Source organism: Mytilus californianus, unplaced genomic scaffold (genome assembly GCF_021869535.1).
Source record: "Mytilus californianus isolate M0D057914Y unplaced genomic scaffold, xbMytCali1.0.p SCAF_5, whole genome shotgun sequence".
Lineage (NCBI taxonomy): Eukaryota > Metazoa > Mollusca > Bivalvia > Mytilida > Mytilidae > Mytilus > Mytilus californianus.
The window spans coordinates 77062640-77086968 of record NW_026262701.1 but is presented as its reverse complement, the minus strand read 5'-3'; the positions used below and the strand labels follow the sequence as shown (position 1 = coordinate 77086968).

The 24329-nt window shown below is 33.6% G+C and overlaps 1 protein-coding gene across 1 annotated transcript; it reads left to right on the top strand.

Moving 5' to 3' along the window:
- The first annotated feature begins 10945 nt into the window (after positions 1–10945).
- Positions 10946–16659, top strand: LOC127703083 (uncharacterized). Its single transcript, XM_052207496.1, has 4 exons — positions 10946–11197; positions 11487–11573; positions 14838–14972; positions 15761–16659. Exons 1-4 carry the CDS (start codon positions 11156–11158, stop codon positions 16019–16021), a joined length of 525 nt encoding a protein of 174 aa, XP_052063456.1. The 5' UTR covers positions 10946–11155; the 3' UTR covers positions 16022–16659.
- The last annotated feature ends 7670 nt before the right edge of the window (positions 16660–24329 follow it).

The following is a 24329-nucleotide window of genomic DNA, read 5'->3' as shown; positions in this document are numbered from 1 at the left end:
ATGAAGACATACTCTTTCAATCAGTTAAACTTAGGTCTGGAGCTGGCATTACAGTAACTGCTAATAGTCCTTTTTAATTCATGCGTCATTGTCATTTTGCTTAGTGTCTTTTGGTAACATTTCGAACAGCGGACTAGGACTTCTTTTAAGCTTTTTTTTTACTGTGCGTATTGCTGTGTGTTTGTTTAATCTACATTGGCAAGAGGTATAGGGGTAAGGTTGAGATCTCAATAAACATGTTTAACCCCACCGCATTTTGCGCCTGTCCAAAGTCAGGATTCTCTTGCCTTTGGTAGTCTTATATGGTTTTTTCTTTAAATTTTAGTTCATTTGTATGTTTAGGAGTTTTGTATGACGTCCACTTTCACTGAACTAGTAAACATTTGTGTTTAGGGGCCAGTTGAAGTTCGCCTCCGGGTGCGGGATTTTTTGCTGTGTTGAAGACCCATTGGAGGCCTTCGGCTGTTGTTTTTTTTATTCTTTGGTCGGGTTATTGTCTCTTTGACACATTCCTCATTTCCATTCTCTCTTGTATACAGCAGTGGAGCAAGTGGCAAAAAAGTAAAATGTTTATAGTCATGTTCTTTTTTATTTTCAGTTCGTTCTCATCTGTTATTTAAACATTTTCCTAACAGTTGTTAAATGTTTTGTTGTGTCAACTGTGTTCTTTAAGAATCGTTATCACTATTGACCTTCCAGTGCCAGTTTGTTTACATTTTCTGATCACGGTTTCCCCCTCGCACTTGCGCTGTGCTGTTCCCGAAATTCTAAGAAGAGGTCTCGTAGTTGGTCCCTGATACGAAAAAATAGCCGAATCAGTGTACTGGAAGACAATAATTCAATAGCAGTACATTCATAAAGGACTTTTCTGTACAAAAATGTTTACGTACACTTGTCTTATTGTAAAACTACATTAAAACATGTAAAACGTGATCAATATTAGTGATAATTGGATATAAGAAAAAGGAAATGTTCCATTTATCGATACATTTAATTAATATGATTAAGAAAGGAATAATACCAAAATTCATTCATATCGTGACAACTTACGGTCTTTTACTTTGCATTAAATACACATCTATCATACATATCCACCGTAAAAACAGTCCGAGTCTGGACTAAATTTGAATAAATATCAGTCAACCAAATTGCGATCAACACGTAATTTCGTCTAAGACTGCAAAAAATAAAATAAAAAAAATCAACAAATGCTAATGTGGCTCTGCCTTTTTATCTCAATTGAAGAAAAAATAAAAGGCAGAGGCGAACATGGCAATACCAAACAGGTGAAAAATTACTGACCCAATGAATAAGATTACAAGAGCAAATGGGGTGTAAGCAAATGAGAAGGAAAACCAACAACAAAAACAACATACAATACGCAATAGGGCAGCATAAAATTTAAAAAAAAAATTGAGTTTTCGTATGATTTTTCTTATTGTTAGATTTAAGCTGAGACAAATTATAAGTTTCGTGAAGGTGGACAGATGTATTATGATGAGGCATTTAACGGGGGACAAATGTATCATATTAAGGCTCTTGAGGGAGGTAAGGTGTTTCATGATGATACTCTAAATGTCAAGCGAATTGCGATGAGACTATTCACGGAGTACAGACGTATTTTGATGAGACTCTTGGCGGAAAATATGTGTATCATGTTGAGGTTTATTATATTTTTGTTGTTGTTGATGTGTTATAGAAGCCCTTCCCTTGACGGTGGACACGTACATTAAAGTGAGACTCTTGATGACGGACACGTTAATTATTTTTAGAATCATGGCGGAGGACGTATGTATTATGTCGAGGGCCTTGATGGTAGACAGGTTAATATTTTGAGTTTCATCTTGGCGGTGGACATGTGTTTTAGACTCAGGCTTTTGACGCGGAACAAGCATATCAAAATATTGAGCAATGAAACTAGTTGTATAAATTCTCACATGTATCCTTCTTTTAATTGCGATCAGTGCAATGACAGAAGGTAAATATAAGAGCCAGGACATTAACCTTACTCTGATTTATATATTCAATCTAAACACTAGTACAAGTGAAAAAATACAAAGTTATGTTTCAAATAAAACTCGTGCTGCCGAAATAAAACTAAGTAATAAGGTTTAGATTAAATATTTTGTACATCATAGAAAATATTTAAAAAACTAGACAAAGTGATGCTCCCGCACACCACTCTGAAGTAACTGTATTATAACAAAGTCAATGTAGGACTTTCTTTGGGATATTATTGTGTCCGGGAGACACAATTGATGCCCACGCAGATGCACTGTGTTATTCCTAGCATTCAAACTGTAGGAGGAGTTATGCGGAACTATAACATTTAACCGCTTATACCCCAAAAATGAAAAAGCTCAACTATCTCCCGAAAGAGCAAATATTAATAAAAATCAAAACCCTGACCACATACACACCTTCAAAATATATGTACATACAACCAGCAAATTGAAAACTTCCTAGTATTCATCCTGTAGGAGGAGTTATCCGGAACACTCCTCTTATGCAAGTAAATACTACAAAAAATGACAAAGTTCAACTATTTCCCAAAAGAGCAAATATTGATAAAAATCAAAACCCTGATCACATGTATATGTACAAACAGACACCAAAGTGAAAACTTCTTAGGATTCAAACTGTTGGAGGAGTTATGCGGAATAACTTTATACCAATAATGGGACGGACGGACAGACAGGGGTAAACCAATATGTCCTCCAACTTTTATTTGCTGGGGGGAAAAAAATGTGATTTTGGAGTTATTATTAAGGTAACACGATACCGAATGGCATATCTCCCAATTTCCAAACTTTTTGACAAACGTGTTCTTTGAATCGAATTACATCGGAATATGTAATAAAAAATGGGGGTCACCATTTTTGTTTTCTTGGTATTTTGATAGGAATACGTCAATTTTTGCGACAAATTTACATAGGTATATAGGAGAAATGGCTTTTTTTCGGCTTTCCTTTTTAGATTTTCCAATGGATGGATATGTTCTTATATACGGAGAAAAACAAAAAACTAACATAATATCCAGGATTGCATACTGAATCCATACACGTAAAAAAACTCATATGTCACCATCCTTGTTTTTGAGATAAATGGCTTCAAAGTTGATCGATATGCCTAGAATTTGACCGAAAACGTATGACGTTATTGAATACAGAATATAACGTTATTCCTACTGAGAGATATGGAAAACAAAATATGTGTCAGGATCTGAATGTTGTTTTTTTATTTTCATTTCCCCTGTCGGATTTCGTAAATTTCCTAGTTATGCAATATGAAATTTTACTGATATAAATTTATTTCGTCCTGCACATGGAAATTTCACTCACATGAATTAACATTAATCTCGTCTGAATTTCACACCAAACGAGCATATACTTGAAACTTGCTTGAACTGGTTGGTTCCACGTAAATCTTATGATAATAGTTCATGCATAAATCAACGGAATTTGGAACACGTTGAATTCACGTAAATTTTTATAATAAGACTATTCAAATAATATCTTTATTCTAAATTTAATTAAAATCATGAAAAATACCTCCAAATGTTTGTAAAGTTCACGTGAAAATAACATGAAAAATTTCACGTGTGGTTCATTTGAATTACTGAGTTTTTAACTCCATCATTTAAGACAATGGTGGTGTCATCGCTGCATCCATGCAGAAATAGAGTACTTTAAAAATTTGATTCAGTTAACAGATTTATAATTGCTTGGTTTTTGATGGTTGTTTAACGTTCAGTGGCAAATAGTTCATGCATGTTCGGGACGATACAATACAATTTGGAAAACAGTTGTTTATAAAAGACAAATTTGTTGCACCAGTCAAAAAAGGTTAAACATTCTGTTAGTTGTGAAAATTATGAGGGAGAATAATGATCATGATAAAATACACATTCTAAAAAATAAAATAACAAAACTCAAAGAAAAATTCAAAACTTAAAAGTCCCTTATCAAATGACGAAATCATAAGCTCAAATACATCGAAAGAATGATAAACAGCCGTCATATTCTTGACTTGGTACATACATTAGTATAGTGTACTCTACATGGTGTAAATGTGTGAGTTGGTTGGTTGAGCAAGTCGGACAAACCTTGCAAACTGTATGCAAAATTTCACAAAGTTCAACAGTCTGTCATTTGTGGAAAATTATTTACAAAACAAATCTTGAGATCATATATTCATTCTTTATAAGTAATGCAAACCGCGAAATATAAAAGTTCCAGCTTGAAATTCCACATGTAGGAGATGTAAGCCGGAGTCTGTACACTGCGTTCCTTTTATATGTTATCAAAATGCCTAATCCAGCAACCTGTCATGAACAAAAAAATAAAGAAAATCCAGACGACATGCGTACCTTTAATATGAGTAGTAACACCAGGTAAATAATTTAAACCTGAAGCAAAAAGACTGTAGTCCTAAATAATTAGCCGTATGTATAAACCCTATGTATATATGTCAAGTGCGGGATTGACGGTCGAACGGACACGGGTGAAACAATATGATGATATGTGCTCTATTGGAATTTTGGTGACAAAACATATTTTTGAATATGCAGTTCATATAATGGAATGGTAATTTGGAGATCTAAAATGAAGTAGCAATGTAAGCAAGCTACCATTTCCGTCATTTTGTCTTTGGTGGAAAGTTGATTAATTGGCAATCTTACCGCATCTCCTTATTTCATTATGGTTTGAATTTTCTCAAGAAGAACAAAAGTTTTAAGACTTAACAAATATGTACTAAGAGACTGAAATGTTACTGTGATAATTATACTACACATACTTTCCAATTTAGGGGACCAACGTTTACTAAAACTACAAATTAGAAATAAAAAGATACTCGTCCAATTAGCATTAGTCACAATTTTCTTGAGGTCTTTGGTTTTGATGTTGTTAAATGTCCAGATGTTGCTATCTTATAAATTGCATATCCCATATCTCCATTTATCATTATAACAGCCAACTTTTGTACAAAAAACATGTACCATATATTTTTTTGTTTTATTTGTACTTGTCCTTTTACAAATAAAGTCTCATGTTACCCCACTTCCATAATGAGCAAGCGGTCGATTGCTTTGAAAAAATTAGAGGCAATGATTTAAATTTTAACAATTAAAGTTATAAGTGACGGGTGTAAATTAAAGGATTGATTGTTTGTTGCTTAACGTCCAGTGGCAAATAGTTCATGCATGTTCAGGACGAGAACAAGTTAACAATAAATACAATAGCTAGGTTTTGTAATAGAGGCCATCTGGGATGATGGTCGAGAAAATTTGGACTGACACTGGAAAATGAGGGTATATTGGATAGGGACAGACATTTTGTTTCGCAACATGCCACCTACGGACCTCTCAAAGAGTTGTTTCAAGGGTTCTTAATGTTCAAAGAGCGTAGAACTCTCTTTACACGAGGCATCGGATTTAACGTCCCCATTCTGACCGGACGTGGCTGCAAACTTGATACATCCCGCACAGCCAAATGGACGCCCAACTTTGGAAGCATTTTCTGACTGCAGGTCGGAAGAAGACCAAGTGACCATATTTCTATTTCCTAGTCATCCTTGGGGTGTAAATTGTAGAATAAAAACAAAATATAAGAATTATGTACATTGTCAAAAATATAAAATTCAATGTATTTGTACTCACTACGAAACAAGTGAAAAGGTCGGCGAGTCTCGCTTTTCATCGTGTTTCTAAAGCTCGTACACATACATTTTATATTACAATGTACATATATATACTAGTATATAGTATATTTATCCACACAAAGAAAGAAAAACACTTCTTTTTTACATGTATATAGATATACTTTTATACTTGTTCTAAAAACTCCTTTTAAGACTGTGAAACTCCTCGGGCTTTTCCTGACGCCTAGTATGTGAGCAATATGTCCCTCAGGGCCTCAAAAGGCAACTATGTTTATTCTCTTTCAGTCGTTTTGTCTCCGAACTTGTAAATGTAAATTATTTCCAACTCAAATCACTCCAAAAAAACCACACTACCACCGAATACCCATGCAAGCGTAAATTAACACGAATATAAAATCTAAATGATTTCAAGATCAAGCTATTTCAGTCTCTTTCTGCCGTTTGAAAAATAATTAGTCAGTCGTTTGCTTGTAAATTTCGAGAGAAAAAAATTGTAACTGAACCAGTCTGACTAGAGCCAGCCCGAACTATCAATTTGCGTTTATAGACGCATTTGGATACTTGGAGCTGGCTTTAATCAGACTGTAACGGGACCTGAATTTTTTTTATTTTATTTTTGCCGAATCAAGTTCCCATGTATTTCTCAGCCTACGTTAACTTTCTCAGGCCTCATTCCGATGTTGCTGTCTGCCCTGTGTAGACTTGGTCTATAGGGTTACAAAGCTAGCACTTTATTTTTAAAATGTTTCCGAAACTATATCGGATTTACTCTGTATAAACCAATGATTTTCAGAGACTGTTTACACTTGGAACATAGGGAAAGTTATTCGGCAAAATAAGCAAGTTAAACCACGTTTTTTACATTCCATACTAACAAACTATTTTCTGTATGAGTATCAAAGTCTGCTTATATTGTGCTTTTTCGCCTAATTCTATCCGTATTCTCATTCCGATAAATTTCCTTGTTCCATTTTGCCGGAGCGGTGTTTTTGACGACCATTTTAACATGAATTAATAGTTGTTTTTTCACACATCATCCCAAGTGTCTATAGATTAGATTTCGACTTTCAAAACAAAATTTCATGGCGATACGGCGCGCATCATGAATAAGTATTTATTGCAAAAATAAACCAAGAATAAAATAAAGTGTTAAAACTCAGTCTGTTATGCATAAAAAAAAAATATAAGATAAATCGTGCAGATGCTTAAATATTAAAGAAACACAATATTTAAAAGTAAAGTAATACATTTTTAAAGGTTAACAATGAGCAGAAGAATTGCCGGAAAACGATAAAGCAATCTATGTCAAATAAGTTAACCGTTACGTATTGCATCAAAAACTCTCAGCACTCTACATCTAGGGAAAGTTACCGTTAAAAATGTCACATAATGAATTACCAAAAATATTTCTTTTATTATTTAATCACTTTGTGATTGCAGAACCTGCTGCATTGGCTTGTATGTGTGAACGTTATTCGATAACGTCAGGAACGATAACTCGTGGCGTAACGTCATTCGGTATCGTGTTACCTTAAACATGTAAGTCTTGAAATAAAAGCGATTTCAAAATTGATCAACCTTAATGAAAGGTTTACAATTGCAATGTCGTTAAACACGTTATAGAGTATATGTTTAGTTGGTTCGTTGTATAGTATATGTTCAGTTGGTCGTTAAAGGGTATATGTTTAGTTGGTCGTTATTGAGTATATGTCTGGTTGGTCGTTATAGAATATATGTTTGGTTGGTCGTTATAGAGTATATGTTTGGTTGGTCGTTATACACGTTATAGAGTATATGTTTGGTTGGTCGTTATAGAGTATACATGTAAGTTTAATTGGTCGTTATATGGTATATGTTTGGTTGGTCGTTACAGAGTATATGTTCGGTTGGTCGTTATAGAGTATATGTTTGATCGGTCGTTATAGAGTATATGTTTGGTTGGTCGTTATAGAGTATATATTTTGTTGGTCGTTATAGGGTATATGTTTGGTTGGTCGTTATAGAGAATATGTTTGGTTGGTTGTTATAGAGAATATGTTTGGTTGGTTGTTATGGAATAAATGTTTGGTTGGTCGTTATAAAGTATATGTTTAGTTGGTCGTTATACATGTTAAAGAGTATATATGTTTGCTTGGTCGTTATAGAGTATACGTTTGGTTGTTCGTTATATGGTATATGTTTGGTTGGTCGTTATAGAGTGTATGTTTGGTTGGTCGTTACAGAGTTTATGTTTGGTTGGTCGTTAAAGAGTATATGTTTGGTTGGTCGTTAAAGAGAATATTTTTGGTTGTTCGTTATATGGTATATGTTTGGTTGGTCGTTATAGGGTATATGTTTGGTTGGTCGATATAGAGTTTATGTTTGGTTGGTCGTTAAAGAGTAAATGTTTGGTTGGTCGTTATAGAGTATATTTTTGGTTGGTCGTTATAGAGTAAATGTGTGGTTGGTTGTAATAGAGTATATGTTTAGTTGGTCGTTATAGGGTTTATGTTTGGTTGGTCGTTATAGAGAATATTTTTGGTTGTTCGTTATATGGTATATGTTTGGTTGGTCGTTATAGGGTATATGTTTGGTTGGTCGTCATAGGGTATATGTTTGGTTGGTCGTTATAGAATGTATGTTTGGTTGGTTGTTATAGAGTAAATGTTTGGTTGGTCTTTATAGAGTATATGTTTGGTTGGTCGTTAAAGGGTATATGTTTGGTTGGTTGTTATAGAGTATATGTTTGGTTGGTCGTTATAGAGTAAATGTTTGGTTGGTTGTAATAGAGTATATGTTTAGTTGGTCGTTAAAGGGTATATGTTTGTTTGGTCGTTATAGAAAATATTTTTGGTTGGTCGTTATAGAGTATATGTTTGGTTGGTCGTAATAGAGAATATTTTTGGTTGGTCGTCATAGGGTATATGTTTGGTTGGTAGTTATAGAGTATATGTTTGGTTGGTCGTTTTAGAGTATATGTTTGGTTGGTCGTAATAGAGAATATGTTTGGTTGGTCGTTATAGTGTATATGTTTGTTTGGTCGTTATAGAGTATATGTTTGGTTGGTCGTTATAGAGTATATGTTTGGTTGGTCGTTATAGAGAATATTTTTGGTTGGTCGTTATAGGGTATATGTTTGGTTGGACATCATAGAGTATATGTTTGGTTGGTCGTTATACACGTTATAGGTTGCACTTTGTAAATACAGATGTTTCTCAAACCACGCCTCTTTTGGAGAGATATATTATATTCATAGATAATTTGATTTGTTGACATACTGGTTTCAAGATATGATCTCTATGTTTCAACTCTTAGAGACATAACTTGGGACTGTTACCAGTATAAAAACGTACTGTTACGGTGAAAAATTAATTCTGAAGTCGACAAAAAGTAAAGGTAGGGGTAGTACACAATTTTAGTATAAGTTTAAACTCTAACAAGTTGAGGGCATGTAAATGTTGAAAATATGCCGCACAACCCTATACTTTGACCTTTGAATAAAATTGTAGTGCATATCAACTTTCCATTCTAGGATATAATTTATCACGAAACTTAATAGTAAAAGTGTCACAGTTTTAGCCGCAAAGGGAGTTCCTATGGAAAATTGCATTGTCTATATTTACAGAAATGCAACCTATATTTGGTTAAAAAAGAGAACATACAGAATTTCACAAAATCTGGTTTATATCAGAGATTTTACAGAAATTAACTCAAATATAAAGTTTTATAAATATTTCATGAAGATTGAGAAAATCCTGGGCCTTAACTATGATGACTCGGTAAACATTCACAGTTTACAGTATGCATAGTTTACTTTAAGCCCTAAATTCAAAATAAATTCATAATATATGCATATTTGTAATTTACATTGTTTAGAAATGCTTATATTTGCACTTCGAAGTCATTGAAACTCATTGATCCTTTCTGAATATTATTGGTGGGGTGTTTTTGTCCTGTCGATAACCCAAAAGTAAGGCGTAACACCTAAATGTGCTTTTTTGTGACCGCGACATAAAAAACACAAGCTAGAAATACAAAAAAAAACCATAAAACTTACTATAGTGTGTTCTATCCATAATATGTACTAAATATTAAACATTTCTAGAAACAGAAGAATAATTTAGGAAATTTGAGGCCCTAGGGGAAAAAATAGAGAAAAAATGCCTACCCCTTGGGTCATAAAACAGATGATTTAACTTGTTAATGCTATGATTTTATTATTTTAAAGGTCTTTTGTATAGAAAACAATAAATGTGCTTTAAAGGTATGCAAAAATCAGATGTAAGCATTCATTTCTATAAAACTTTTATTGAATTCATACACCAGACTGGTATCTTCATACATATAACTTTTGCAAATATGGCTTTGTTTAAACACTTCTAGTTCATATACAATGTATTAGCTAAGTAATGTTAGCTATATGGTTAGAGATGATACTGTTGTGACAAGAATTCTAAACTGGCCATTTGAGGCAGAAATTGTGAACTTTCATTGTCAAATAGGCATACAGTAAGATGTTGAAACTTAGAGTATATGCAAGGATTTCTTTAAGGTTGTAATAGTGATAAATAAGTATTGTTGTGAGAAAAGGTGTTTTTAGAGAGTTTTCTATTTGAATAGATGTTAGTATAGGTTGCACTTTGTAAATACAGCTGTTTCTCAAACCACGCTTCTTTTTGGGAGATATATAATATTCATAGATAATTTGATTTGTTGACATACTGGTTCCCAGATATGATCTCTATGTTTCAACTCATAGAGACATAACTTGGGAATGTAAACAGTATAAAACATAATATTCCGGTGAAAAATTAATTCTGAAGTAGGCAAAAAGTAAAGGTAGGGATAGTACATAATTTTAGTATAAGTTTAAATTCTAACAAGTTCTATGTTTTGACCTTTGAATAAAATAGTAGTGCGTATCAACTTTCCATTCTAGGATATAATTTTTCACGAAACTTCATAGTAAAAGTGTAACAGTTTTAGCCGCAAAGGGAGTTCCTATGGGAAATTGCATTGTCTATATTAACAGAAATGCAACCTATAGATTATATGTTTAGTTGGTCGTTATAGAGTATATGTTTGGTTGGTCTTTATAGGGTATATGTTTTGTTGGTCGTTATTGGGTATACTTTTGGTTGGTCGTTATAGAGTATATGTTTGGTTGGTCGTTACAGAGTATATGTTTTGTTGGTCGTTACAGAGTATATGTTTGGTTTGTTGTTATAGGGTATATATTTGGTTGGTCGTTTTTGAGTATATGTTTGGTTGGGACAAACAATATCTCGTACATAAAATCACCTACAGACCTTTAATTGAATAATTTTGTATATCAGTTTTGTTTGTTTAATTTTTTTCTTGCTTTTGGTGCACTTATTTTAAAAACACACTTCTTACTGTACGCATAATGCTTAAAAAGTAACCTCTCATACATAACATAAACCAAAAACATCTATTATGTATATAACAATGTTAATGTTTGTAATTATAGTTTGTTGTTACGGGTTTGCTGCCTATGTGCATGTCAAGGAAGAGGATAGGAAGCTGGAGAAGACTAGTAGGGTTTTTAGATAAGGAAGAAATATAATTTATTATCTTTTAAAAAGAACAAAAACTTCAGCTATAGTTGATAGGTATAAGAATCAGCAATTAATTATTTTTATGGAATCGTCTTCTATTATGTTTCAATTCCTGATTGTGATTTTAGTATTCAGATATAGATTCAGTTTGTTAGTGAAAGGAGGGGAACTTAACAATTTAAAAAAATCATATTAATTTAATAAATACAATTTTATTTTATGTACATTGCATATATATTTATGTTTTCAATGGGCTTTTTTATTCAGAGAACTGGTTTTATGGTGTGTAGCATAATAGGGGCATCAGTTTTTGTTCCAACTATGTTCAGTCTTGGAGTAGTAGGTTCAGTTATTGTAAGTAATACAGTTGCATATCAATTTACAAATGTTAAATATATATATATATATATATATATATATATATATAGGTAAACAAATTGCGCACTATCGATATCAAAGTTGATCATAATAAAAATGTCAAGCTTGAACGCTAGCATTATATACCTTTATTCAAATACTTGGTCTGTCAAGGAAATTTCATCATTTACGCGTTTTGCTTTCATTTTAGGTCTGCTTGGGTTTAAATGTACCAAAGGTATAACTAGCACTGTAGCTAGTACTTATGCACTGGCATAAAAAATGAATATTGTTGTTTAAATTTGATATGACAAAGTTTTGGAAGTTATTTTAAATTAAGAAATATATCTCCATCATGCAAAACTCTGATAACTTGCCCGACTTAAGCTATACTTTCTGTTCTTTTTTGGTGTAAAAGTTTCTAATTTTTCTAATATGTTTTGGATTTTCAAGTATTTTGACATTAGTACACTGAAGATGCATTTCTTGTCGAAATGCACATCTGGTGCAGAATAACTTGTACCGTTTATATTATTTCAAACATTCTGTATATTTGTTTACCAAACTGTTATATTCAATCATCGTATAAGATGAATACAAAAAATAAGTTGTGATTGCTAGTGATTATTCCAGAGACATAAATTGTACACACGGAATCGCTCTTTAACGGTATTATATTTATAAAAAAAAAATCAAAATGACCACTTTCTATACGTTATATGATCTTGATTGCTTAATTGATTGAGATGTAAAAAAACAAGCATCAAGAAACATCACACAAGTATATGTGGAGGATACCTTACATATAGGGATAAAAGGGAGAAACCGGCAGTTGTAAACATGGTAAAAAACGGAGGACCTGCGACCGCAGTTATGCATATATCACATCACCACAAAGGCGTATTTTTAAAAACAGATAAAGCACCAATATCATACGAGAAACAGACCACAGAAGCAATTTTTATGATTGACGAAGGTGCCCAACGTTCATTTGTTACCCAGAACATAGCTAATAAATTACAAATAGTGACACAATTGAACTGTCGGCTTTATGAGACAAAGAGAAGAATATACGACATTTTGATATATCAACCGTTCAAATAAAAACTGACAAAGGTTAAATTGTAAATATCAATTCATAGAATGTTCAAGATGTAGCAGTCCCACTTCAAATCAGATGAAAAACGAATTCTGTCATAATTGAAAGATTTAAAACTCGCAGATTCTGTAAACATTGGTGCTAGCTTTAAAAGATCACTCTTGATAGGAGCAGACTGTTATTGGGATATAGTACAATATCATGTAATCAGGACCTACAGCCGTTGCATCAAAAATTGGATACTTGCTATCTGGACCAGTAATAAGAAATGGAAAGAACTAATTAATATCATCCATACTTTTACATGTAAGTTTACCACAACACGCAGAGGAAAGCGAAATAGTAAGTTCTGGTGGAATCTAGAACCATTAGGAAAACGTTTACCAGAAACTGATGATGAGGAGAGATTAACCAAGACTTGTCAAAAAGTAAAATCACAAAAAATAATAAACTCCGAGGACAATTCAAACCGGAAAGTTCGTAATCAAACGGCAAAATCAAGAACTCAAACATATCAAACAAGTGGATAATAATTTTCATATTCCTGACTTGGTAAGGCATTTTCTAATCTAGGCAATGGTGGTTAAACCTGGTTTTATAGCTAGCTAAAACTCTCACTTGTATGACAGTTGCATAAAATTCCATTATATTGACAACGATATGTTAACAAAACAAACAGACATAATAGATAAAAATGTCAAAAATAGGGGTATAGCAGTCAACATTGTGTTATAATCTAATCACTATTATGCAACAAAGAAACACAAAGAGCATATATACAAAGCACATTAGCAAAAATGAAGGACAAGGATACAAAAATTCACCATAGCACAATAACACAATGACGGGATGTATAAGTACAGAGCCACGTCATATTTAACAACAAAACACAACAAGGCATATAGACAAAGCACATTTATAAGCAAAAAAGAAAGACAAGGATACAATTTTGTTACCATAGAACAATAACACAATGACGGGATGTATAAGTACAGAGCCAAGTCGAATGGATTTCACTGAAAACGTAATTATCAGTAAAAGTAATATTCATAAATAGAAATAAAATATACTTTAAATTATTCAGATGATAAACAACGTCAGTACCAAGAATCTATACTTCAAGACCATCATGCATTATTTGTGAATTTGATACGGAATATTTATCAACAAGGTCTTGGTACCTTCCGATGAACTGTTTTAGTAAAAGGATGAGACCTCTGACAGATAACTATATAAACATCGACATCGACAAGAATTCGACCAAAAACGAAATGCAGCTGTGCGAACTCAAGAGAACATTCGAAATATACTACCGAATGGTGACCTACTAGCCGACTCTTATGTTTATTTCAATAGACTTCGTTAAAAGTGAAAGTCGATAATTAGTGAATGATTTGCTTCTTTTAGAAAGACGTTTAATTTTTTTATTTTTCAGAACTATTTATTCGATATACATTTTTACTAATTGATGTTTTATATTTGAAAATTTGCCGGCCCCGAGAATATCGGAAATTTAGCGCAATTTCATACATGTAAACATTGTTAACTGACAAGTATGTATTATGACGATACACTAATATAGTAGTATAGTAGTTGCTGGACGTTGGATCTATACAAAACGCTTTAATCTACTGTACCTTTCAGGAAGCCGGATTGGCCAATAATCGAACTTAATATTTCAAAAAAAAATTAATCCTGTTTTTGTGTTACACAAAAAGTTTAATTTGATTTATCATAGAGTAATATTCAATTTTCTATTGATACATGACAACAATTACCGTTTGTTTATTGCTCTTTACTTTTTATACGTCTAATCATATGACATATTTACATCACGTGCTACATATACGTCATCTTTCATTCGGCCCAATAATGTAAGATCTGCAAATATATGGTAGCAATGTTCTGTTCTCCTCTTATCAACCGCTCAGTCAGCTTAGCTTTATAAAATGATTTTTTTTTGTCATGCAGGGTTGCCTGCCACAATGCCAAAGAAGAATTTTTTCGAAGAAAAAAAATGCCATCGCAAATTGGTAGATCTAACTTTTTTGTACTGAATTAAAGTTGAAGCACGTGTGTATATAATAAAAAAAAAAAAAAAATGTCTTGTCATTTTCAGTTTGCTTATTTTCTTCGAATTGATCACTTACACAATATTTCAGAGAAGAAATCATGGTTCTAAAGCTGTGACCTTGTCAGCATTTATGGCTGTATTGTCCTTTGCAGAAGTAGTTGTCGCAATCATTGCTGCTGCATTATGTTGTTGCTGCACCTCATGGGGGACATCAAATCAGCAGGTAAATGTTGCTCCAAAGCATCGACTTTCTCCATCACCACCTGTACATCAATATGTCGCACAACGGGATCAAAGGATTTGTTGTTTTGAAGTTGCAACCAATACCCACGTTGTCGACTCAGTGTTATACAAGTCTTTCTCTGCTTAAATAAACTCGTAATAACATCCGTAAACTAAGTCGTCTTCAGAAAGTATCAATATCATATCTTCGGATACGACTGGACGGCCCATAAACTGCAATTTGATACTATTATACTGGACTTTTAAATTAGTCCTACAAAATATTTTTTATCGATACAGTTATACGAAATATGCTGGTATCTAAAGTCATATTTATATGTCAGTTGTAATTCCGTAAGAAGGTAGTAGGGACATTAACTATAAATTGTTACTCAGAATAACTTTCTTCCCAAAAGTTGTTCATGCTTATATCCAGTAAGGACCATAACAAGTAAAATCACTCCGAGGAAAATTCAATCGTTAAGTCCCTAATCACATGGCAAAATGAAATGACAAAACACATCAAATGAATGGACAACAACTGTCCAACAACAACATAACAGACATACAATGTACTGTCAGTATATATGCATATCATTCATTGGAATATAAATCGCAGTTTGTATTTTCTATTCTTTAAATACAGAGAGGATTTTTTCTTTTTTACTTGTAGTAATGAATAAACTGGAACGAAAATCTGTTTTTTTTTTAAAGTGTAACCACTATTTCTTAAGATAAAATAAAACATTATTCCTATCTAGAAATACTTGCAATTTCTTTTTTCAACAGGGAGTTGTTTTTATGAACGCCACACAACCTGGAGTGATCCTACCACACACTCAAATCCCCATGACAACCGGTCACCAGGTCATGATAGCTACTGGACAAACAAATAACCCAGTAGTGCAGTATTATCCCAGGGCGCAACAGTATCAAGTCTTGACTACAACTCAACCGACAGTAGCACAGATTCAATCTTTTGGTGGTACGCAACAAGAACCAAATAATACACAAGTGTATGATACCAATCCGCCAGTCTATAAAGAATAAATGAGATATAATCATCCTTTACATATGGTTGCGTTTGTTTTATAAAAATCAAAGACCATTCTTGTGTGATAAAATAACGGATACTTGTAGTGCAATTATAGACACACGAGAATGAACATATAAATACGTAATAACAGCTGAACACAAGTTAAAGTTGTAATATGTAATTCATGTTACACGAAACTGAATGTAATGAAAGGTTTTACTTTGTAATTTGTTTAAAAAAAAACCTTACCAAACATGATAATCTTCCCACACAACTGTTTTAGTTGTTCCATTTTCAAGATCTGAATGAATCTCTATAAAGATCTATTTTCATATAAAGGTGGTATCAAACACCTTGACTAAAATTAATTCGGCTCGTTTAATTGACGTAATACTTCCTTTGACCCTTTGAGAAAAATATGAACATTTAAAAAAAACTTGATCTAAACACTTAATATTTCATTTTATATATAGCAGTTTGACATACACTAGTTTTGGTAATTTAGAAGCTCTATATTTCCTTAACATAAGGACATGAATAAAACGTTCAACTAATTTGTACAGAATTATCTCCCTGTAGTGTTATGTACCACTTTAATCTGATTATCATATGTTGTAAATACTCATTGCTTGTTAATATCATTTATATGTTAGCCTTTGTTTGTGTATTAAACATGTTAAAATCATCAAAAACTCACCATCTAAACACAACACAAGTTAACAAAAGTAAAAATGAAAATCTTAATATCATAAATAAAAAAAGCCTATTCAATCCTTTCATTTACAATGACATTGACACTTTTTTTTACTACAATCATGAGGAATACAAACACCCATTGGCTTTTTAAAATGGAAATCAAATTTGACACTAAAAAATACTAACCCTGCATATGAAAAAAAAAACTCTCTTAGATACCAGGATTGAGATTTTGTATTTGCGCTAGACGCGCGTTTCGTCTACAAAAGACTCATCATGGACGCTTGAATCAAAAAAAGTTTAAAAGGCCAAAAAAAGTAAGAAAAATTTACATTTATATTTATATTCTAGATGATGATCAATATAAAATATTTAGATGGAAACTGCTGCATTACAAACTTCCATGTAAAACTATTTAAACAATGGCATATACTAGACACAGATACATGTTCACACTGTAAAGAATCACACGATTTTGATCACTTTCATCTAAAATGCTTATATTTTGAATTCCTCTGGAAGGAAGTACAACAAATTCTCGAGAAGGTAAATTGGAAGGCATGCTGTTTATCTGAAAAGTAGAGTATTATGAAATAAATTAACTTTTAACCATAATAAGTTACACTATATATATAAGAAAACTATCAACCAATAAAAAATAGTGTCACTATAGTTAGATAGGAAAATAGAAATTATATTGAAACAAGAAATTTTTGAGAATACACAATTGGTTATTTTTAAAGAATGTTACTAGTTAAGAATTTAAAAAAATATGAGGAAAGTGATTTTTTTTACCTTTACACATCCAGTTGGAAAGATGCGTGGTTCCGTCTTCAGGTGAATCCTCCTTCCTCGGCTGTTTTGGCGCTGTCCACTACAACCTCCAGAGGTGCGCCGACTGTTGTGATCAATCCCAGCTCGAAACCACTTGGCTATCTATCCCTGCCTCTACACTTTACCGCTCCCACTGCTCAGACCTTTTCTTTCACAACCACATTGATGATGTCCCTGCCTCTTTGCACAAGTTACCAATCAGCTTACCTCTTTCCTCTCCAACAATACCAAGCACTCTTAATGCCCTCCACATAGACTTTCCAACAAACCCTCTGCTTCCCAATTCCACTGGAAATAACCAAACCCTCCATCCATTGTCTCTACATTCTGCAAGTAAGTCTTGATACCTTAATCTCTTTCTTTCGTGGCATCTTCTATTCGTTCTTCCCGTGGCACGGTTAGTTCCAGCAGGATTGCCTGTTTTGTTGAGGCTGACCAAATGACGATGTCAGGTATCTGGTTTGTTGCTGCAATCTGTGGCGGGAATTGTAACTTCTGCTTCAGATCCACCAACATTTGCAATTCGGTTGCTGGTCCCAGTAAACCACTTCCTTGCACACGTTTCGTAAGTCCCTTCTCTCCTTCCTTAATATAATTTACAAAGGTAAGGCCTTCCTTGTTCTTTCTGGGCTTCCTGATGTTTCTCTCTAGGGTGTCTACTTATTTCCCTCATACCTTGTTGTATCGCCATGTATACCTTCCATCTTTCAAAGCACTCGAGCATGGAGATAGTAAATGCTCCAAATATGCTGGCCTACTGTAAAGAACACACTTTGGGTCATCTATCAATCCCAACGTTGCTAGATTTTTTGGGCTTGTCAATACATTATATACCAACTTCAGCTTGAAATGCAACCTAAGTGGCTCCATCTTCCAGATCTCATTCCATCCTAATTTCACCTGCCTTGTTCCTTTCCAGTTTAACCAGATTCCTTGTTTCTTCATACTCACTGCCTTTACTGTTCTACTTTCCTCTTCCATTGTTCGTACCACTTTCTGTACAAGGTGTCTTTTCTCTTCCACAGTTGCTGTTCTTCATTTACCTGTAGGTGTTACATCCAGCCCCTGCCTTCCAACTGCAACTCTGCCAACTTACTCGCTGCGATTTAATAGTGACACAGCATCTTCTATTGTCTTCTTTGTCGACCACTTCCTTCCTGTTCTTTCTTCTACTTTTGCTGACCGTACTTTCTCATCCCTGCTAACATCAGGCGTTGTCTAACCTTGGTCACATTGAATTCCTCAGTGATTGACTAGAGTGGTAGCTGTAGCTTGCTTCATAAACTATATAGGCCCACGCTGCTAAAAGTAAGTGATACTCCAAGCCATCTACGTAGGTAACCGTTTGAAACTCTTTCCATTCCTTCTACCGTTGTCATTGGAACATTATACACAAGAGGTGGCCACAGCAGCCGAGGCAATATCCCATGCAGGTAAATACATGCCTAGTATTTCCTTGGTAATCCGTTCTTATCTACTGCCTTTAACCAGTCGTCCAACTGCTTATATGTATCTTCCACATTCAACTTATCTGACAAGGGGTTGTTGAACCATTTTCCAAAGCACTTAACTGGCTTCTTCTCTGAGACTGTTGACATTACTTCGTCTCCTATTTTAAACCTTTTCCTCCTTAACGTTACCATCCTTTACCACCAAACTTCTGGATTTGCTTGGCTTCTTTTTCATTTTTGCAAAAGGGGATCATCTTATTAAGCTCTTATAGTTTCCATCTGGCTTCAATCACTGTCTTTGTGCTTATTGTCATATCATCAATGAATGCCCTTCCTGGTGGTTGCCATACTCCTGACTTCTTTCATGGCCCTCTGATATTCTTTTCTACTGACTTCACAATAATATTCATTGCTGCTGAGAAAAGGATGACCGATATCTGTCACTATTTCCACTTCTAAACATTGCCTTGATGTAGTATAATCTCGAACTGTAAATCTCAGCTGTAGATGGTTGAAGAATTCTTTTATCAGCTCTCTTGTCCCGTCAGGTATATGGTATATTTCCAGCATTAGCTCAACTAACTTGTGTGGTACTGTCCCATATGCATTCGCTAAATCCAACCAGACGACTGCAAACTCTCTCTTTTAATCTTTCGCTTCTCGGATTATCTGTGATAATACACTCGTGTGTTCAATACAGCCTGATACACCTGGTACACCTCCTTTCTGTACTGCAATGTCAATGTAGTTGTTGCTCAGCATGTAGTTTGTCATCCTTTTGGCAAGAATAGCAAGAAATATTTCTCCTTCCACATTTAACAGTGAGATTTTTCTAAACTGTTTCAGTGTCTCTGACTTTTCTTTCTTTGGAATAAAGCACCCTTTTGCCTTGTGTCAACTTTCTGCAAGTCAACATCCTCTCCATATGACCCTTATCAGTTTTATAGACGTCTTGTAATTCTCTGGCAGTTCTTGTATACTTTATATGGTACTCCATTCGGACTTGGTGCTGATGCTGCTTCTTCTTTTTTTGATAACATTTACTACCTTCTTCAACTTTGGTGGTGATTCATCAAAAGCCTGCTCTGGATCATCCGAGCGTATTAGTTGTTCTATCTTCGGTAGGTCTTCTTCCCTTTTTGCATCATTGTGCGTTACACTTCTACAATGTTCTATTCTTCTTTTTCTAGATGTCTCTGCTCTCCTTGTGATCTTGTGGTTCTTCCTGATGGTGTCCCTGAGTTCAGATAATGCTGGTTTTTCATCCTCTGCTGCCTGACTATATCTTTTTTTAAGTTGCCTTGGTCTTTCCTCATCTTTGCTATCTTGAATTCTCGTCTGTTCTTTTGACCCTCTCGCCTCACCACCTCTTTCTCATCTGCACCATATCTGTCCATACCTATTTTCTAAAAAAAATGATGTCATCGCTTCTATCTTCCTGTCTATGTTACCTGCTAATGTTGTGTTGAAAATTGCATCCACATCCTCATCAAACTGTTGCCATTCCCTTTTGCTTTTATTGTTAGGCCATTTTACTATCTTTCTCCTTATGTTGTCCTTGCTTGTGTCTGGTGTTCTATTTGGCTCTTGTGGCTGCCTGTTGTTATCTAAACTCTCCTGTACCTGTTGATTACTCTCTACTATGCTGTCCTCCTCATTACATTACACATGGATAAACTGACTATTTTGGGAAAAATAATACTTCTTTAAAATATAGATATTGTTGTAATTTCTATATATCTTCTTTTTTATTTTTTTTGTATAGATCTTTGACTGTATTTTTCTACAACTGTAGTTTAAATCTTGTTATGTGATAAATTTTAGTTTCTTTTTTTGTTGTTGCCAACTAACCATTCACCGGTTTCAATGATACTCAAGATATAAGGAATCTAACACGAAAAGAACACCTAGTAAATGAGTATTACATTCAACTGAATGATCTGTTATAATATAGCCTTGATAGCATTTAATTTTACAGTAAATATATATATTGCAAACACACATGATATTCGAATTACGAGAGAATAAAATGACAAAATATTAGAATTCCTGTAAAACAAATATTTATATATATTCCATTGCACTACACGTGCTTATCAAGCTATTTTGTAAACAAAACAGTTAATAAAAATTCATTTAGATGAAGACATAAATATATCCGGATTAATGAAAATTTGTGTACTAACGTAACTAACCATAACATATGCTCTGTATTAATGTTAACGAGGACATCGTAAGATACCTTTAATTTATTTATCTATTTAAGGGACACTAGCTGTCAAATTCATGTTCACCGATTTGACTCAAATTCTCATATTTGATTTATAACATAATAAAACGTATTTCCAAATTACATAAGCCTGAAATAAACAGTTTAGAAAGCATGTACTCGATAATATATATCAGAAATATGTGTGTGTTTTCTAGTCTAAACGACACAGAATTAACTATTGAAATGACCTCAGAATACTGCCAATGGTCACATAACGCGATATAAACATAACAATAAATATAAATAGATTGGTACCTCGTGCAATTGGATTTCTTAAGGTCTGTTTGATTTCATATGTTAAAAAAATGGTTAATTAACGTTTTTACCTGTAGAAGAATGATTTTTTTTGTGGTTTTACTTTTATTTCACTTTCATCGTTGACATTCTTTTCCTTTTAATGCCTGAACACGACTTATGCATGCGTAACCAATCTCTAGCTAATTGGTCAAATTGAAAGTCACATACATACGGATTCAATGAGGTCGAGTTATTCACTTGCAAGTGAATAATTCATCAGCGATATTTCTATGCTTATTTTGACAAATTTGGACAAAATTGATTGCTAAAAACGAATGATTATTTCATTAATTTACTTCTATTAATGATTAAACCAAACAAAATCATATTCCTATGTGTTTCATATCTCGTTGCTTGCGTCACTTTAACAATTAAATATGTTCATAAATTCAGTTTGAAAAAAGCTTATGTTTCGAACTGGTACAAAATCATTATGATCAAAATGGTTAAAACTTCTATAAGTTCGAAAGGTTGTTTCATCAATGGCATATTAGCTGTTCATCATTTTTAAAAATATTCTAAAAAAAAAAAGATGTTGTATGATTGCCAATGAGACATCTTTCCACTAGACACCAAATGACCTAGAAGTCAACAAATATAAGTCACCGTGAGGTTCCAAACATGAACAGAACTCCTACCACATTTTAAGCTTTTAAATGCCCCGAAATGACAAATATTAAACAATTGAAATTAGAAAAATATTGGCCTGATTTAAGTACAGCGAAGTCACCAAGAAACTTGATAATATAAATGTTTTGTTGACTTCACTGTAAAATATCTGAAAGAAAATATTTTTTTTACTACTACATAGAAGGAGGGACAAAAACTGTACCTTGCTAGATCATTTCCCAGAAAAAGTGAAAATTATAAGCCACAATTGTATATCCGATTGCAGTGAATTGTCAAGTACACAAGAAGAAGCGGAAACACGTATTATTCTGCATGCTTTGATTGCTGATAAAATTTACAGAGAAAAAAGTGTAAAAGGTCGCATTATTTTAAGGTCTCCAAATACGGACATTCTGATACTTTTGATATACCACTTCCCTCAGAAGACTAACATATCTGAATTCTGGTTCTAAGCAGGAATAATTACTAGCATTAAAGATTGTCGTTACATTCCTGTTCATGAGTTGTGTGAGTCGATAAATTTCAGTTTTGTGTACAATTCCTACAATGCGTCACCTTACCTTAACTTGCCATTACATGATGTGATACTTTGGTTGGTAAAGGCAAACAAATAATACTAAAGGCACTGAAAGAAACACATGATAAATTCAAGGAATTGGTCACAGATATCTTCATTAGATATAGATGATTCGGCAGATGTCAGTCGAAAACATTGCTTTATGATCCAAATGGAAAGTCTAAACGTTGCCATAACAGTCTGAACATATTCCGTGTTAAATTGGCCACTTGTAAAGATTAAAATTCGGTCCGAGTCCCCTTTGTGAAACATCGGTCTTCTTTTCTAACCAAAATCTTTCTGAATGCGCATATAGCAAAGTCGTGTATTGTGTTGCCTCTTCTGTTTGGTTTGAAAGAAGTGTTACAATATTACAATTTATAAATATTATAATATTTCTACAGTTATGTATTCTCCGATTTCTCTCGGAATTTACCCATTTGATCTTCTTATAGTTGAAAACGGCACTGCAAATCTTCACTTTATCCCTGGATGCTATAAGACTCTTTACCTGTTAAGTTGTTGCTAGGGTGCTCCCTTCGAGGTCCGCGCTCCTACTATAAATAGTGGGTAGATACTCAGTTAAAGTTGCCATTTGTGCAGAAGACAGCAGACAGAACAGGTCGGAAAGGTAGGAAAGTAAATAGAATAAAGTAAGCAGCAGAAGTAGTTAAACAAAATGAATTGTAGGAGAAAGGCTTAGGCAGTTGGTTTCGATACAAGTTGTTCAAACAGGGCTTGTTTTACGGTATTGCGTTTCACATCTCTCACTATTGCAGAGAGTGTTTGCTGATAAACCATGCCTTGGTGATACTCTGTTGTTCCGACAGTTATAGACATATTTTCAACAAGGTTTCATACGAAAGTTTACATAGTTTAAATTTGTTTCAAACATTAGTATTCATACATTTAGTGTTCAGTCTAGTTACATACATTTATGTTTTAATAAGTATCAGACTGAAAGGGTTTTCAACAATTTAAATTTACCAGGTTTTGGTTAGGTTGATAGGTGTTGAAATTCATTTTATGTAGTATTTGTTTTACATTTGGAAGTATAGCGTGAACTGTTTAAAATTATAAATGTTGCATTGCATGAAACTGGTACGAACCCGTGGATAAAAATGTTAAAACGCCCCCGTTTAATTACAGGTTACAAATGGTGGCTTAGCGGTGGGATTTGTCGAGCATTTTTGTAGAGTATTTTGTACATAATTGTATTTTTATCATGAATTCATATAGGAAAGAAAGTGTTTTGAATGATCCTGACATAAGTTTAACTGAGGACAGTTGAGTCAGGAAATAATCATTTTAACTGCTGACTTAGAAAAATATCGGCATGTTAATGACGATATTATTTACACATGTTGATACACCCCGCACAGTTGTTAGACTAAGTGATTCGGGGGTAGTTTTAGACAGGCCTAAACTCTCCGATTTATGAAAAAAATGTTAGTAGTAGTGTAAACGGATGATTTGGAGCAAGATCTTCAGTGAGGCTTGAAACATCAACATCTGCTACGGAAAACAGATTTCGAAACCTTTTTCTGACCAATTACATTTACAAATTTGTCACAAAAAGGGCAACT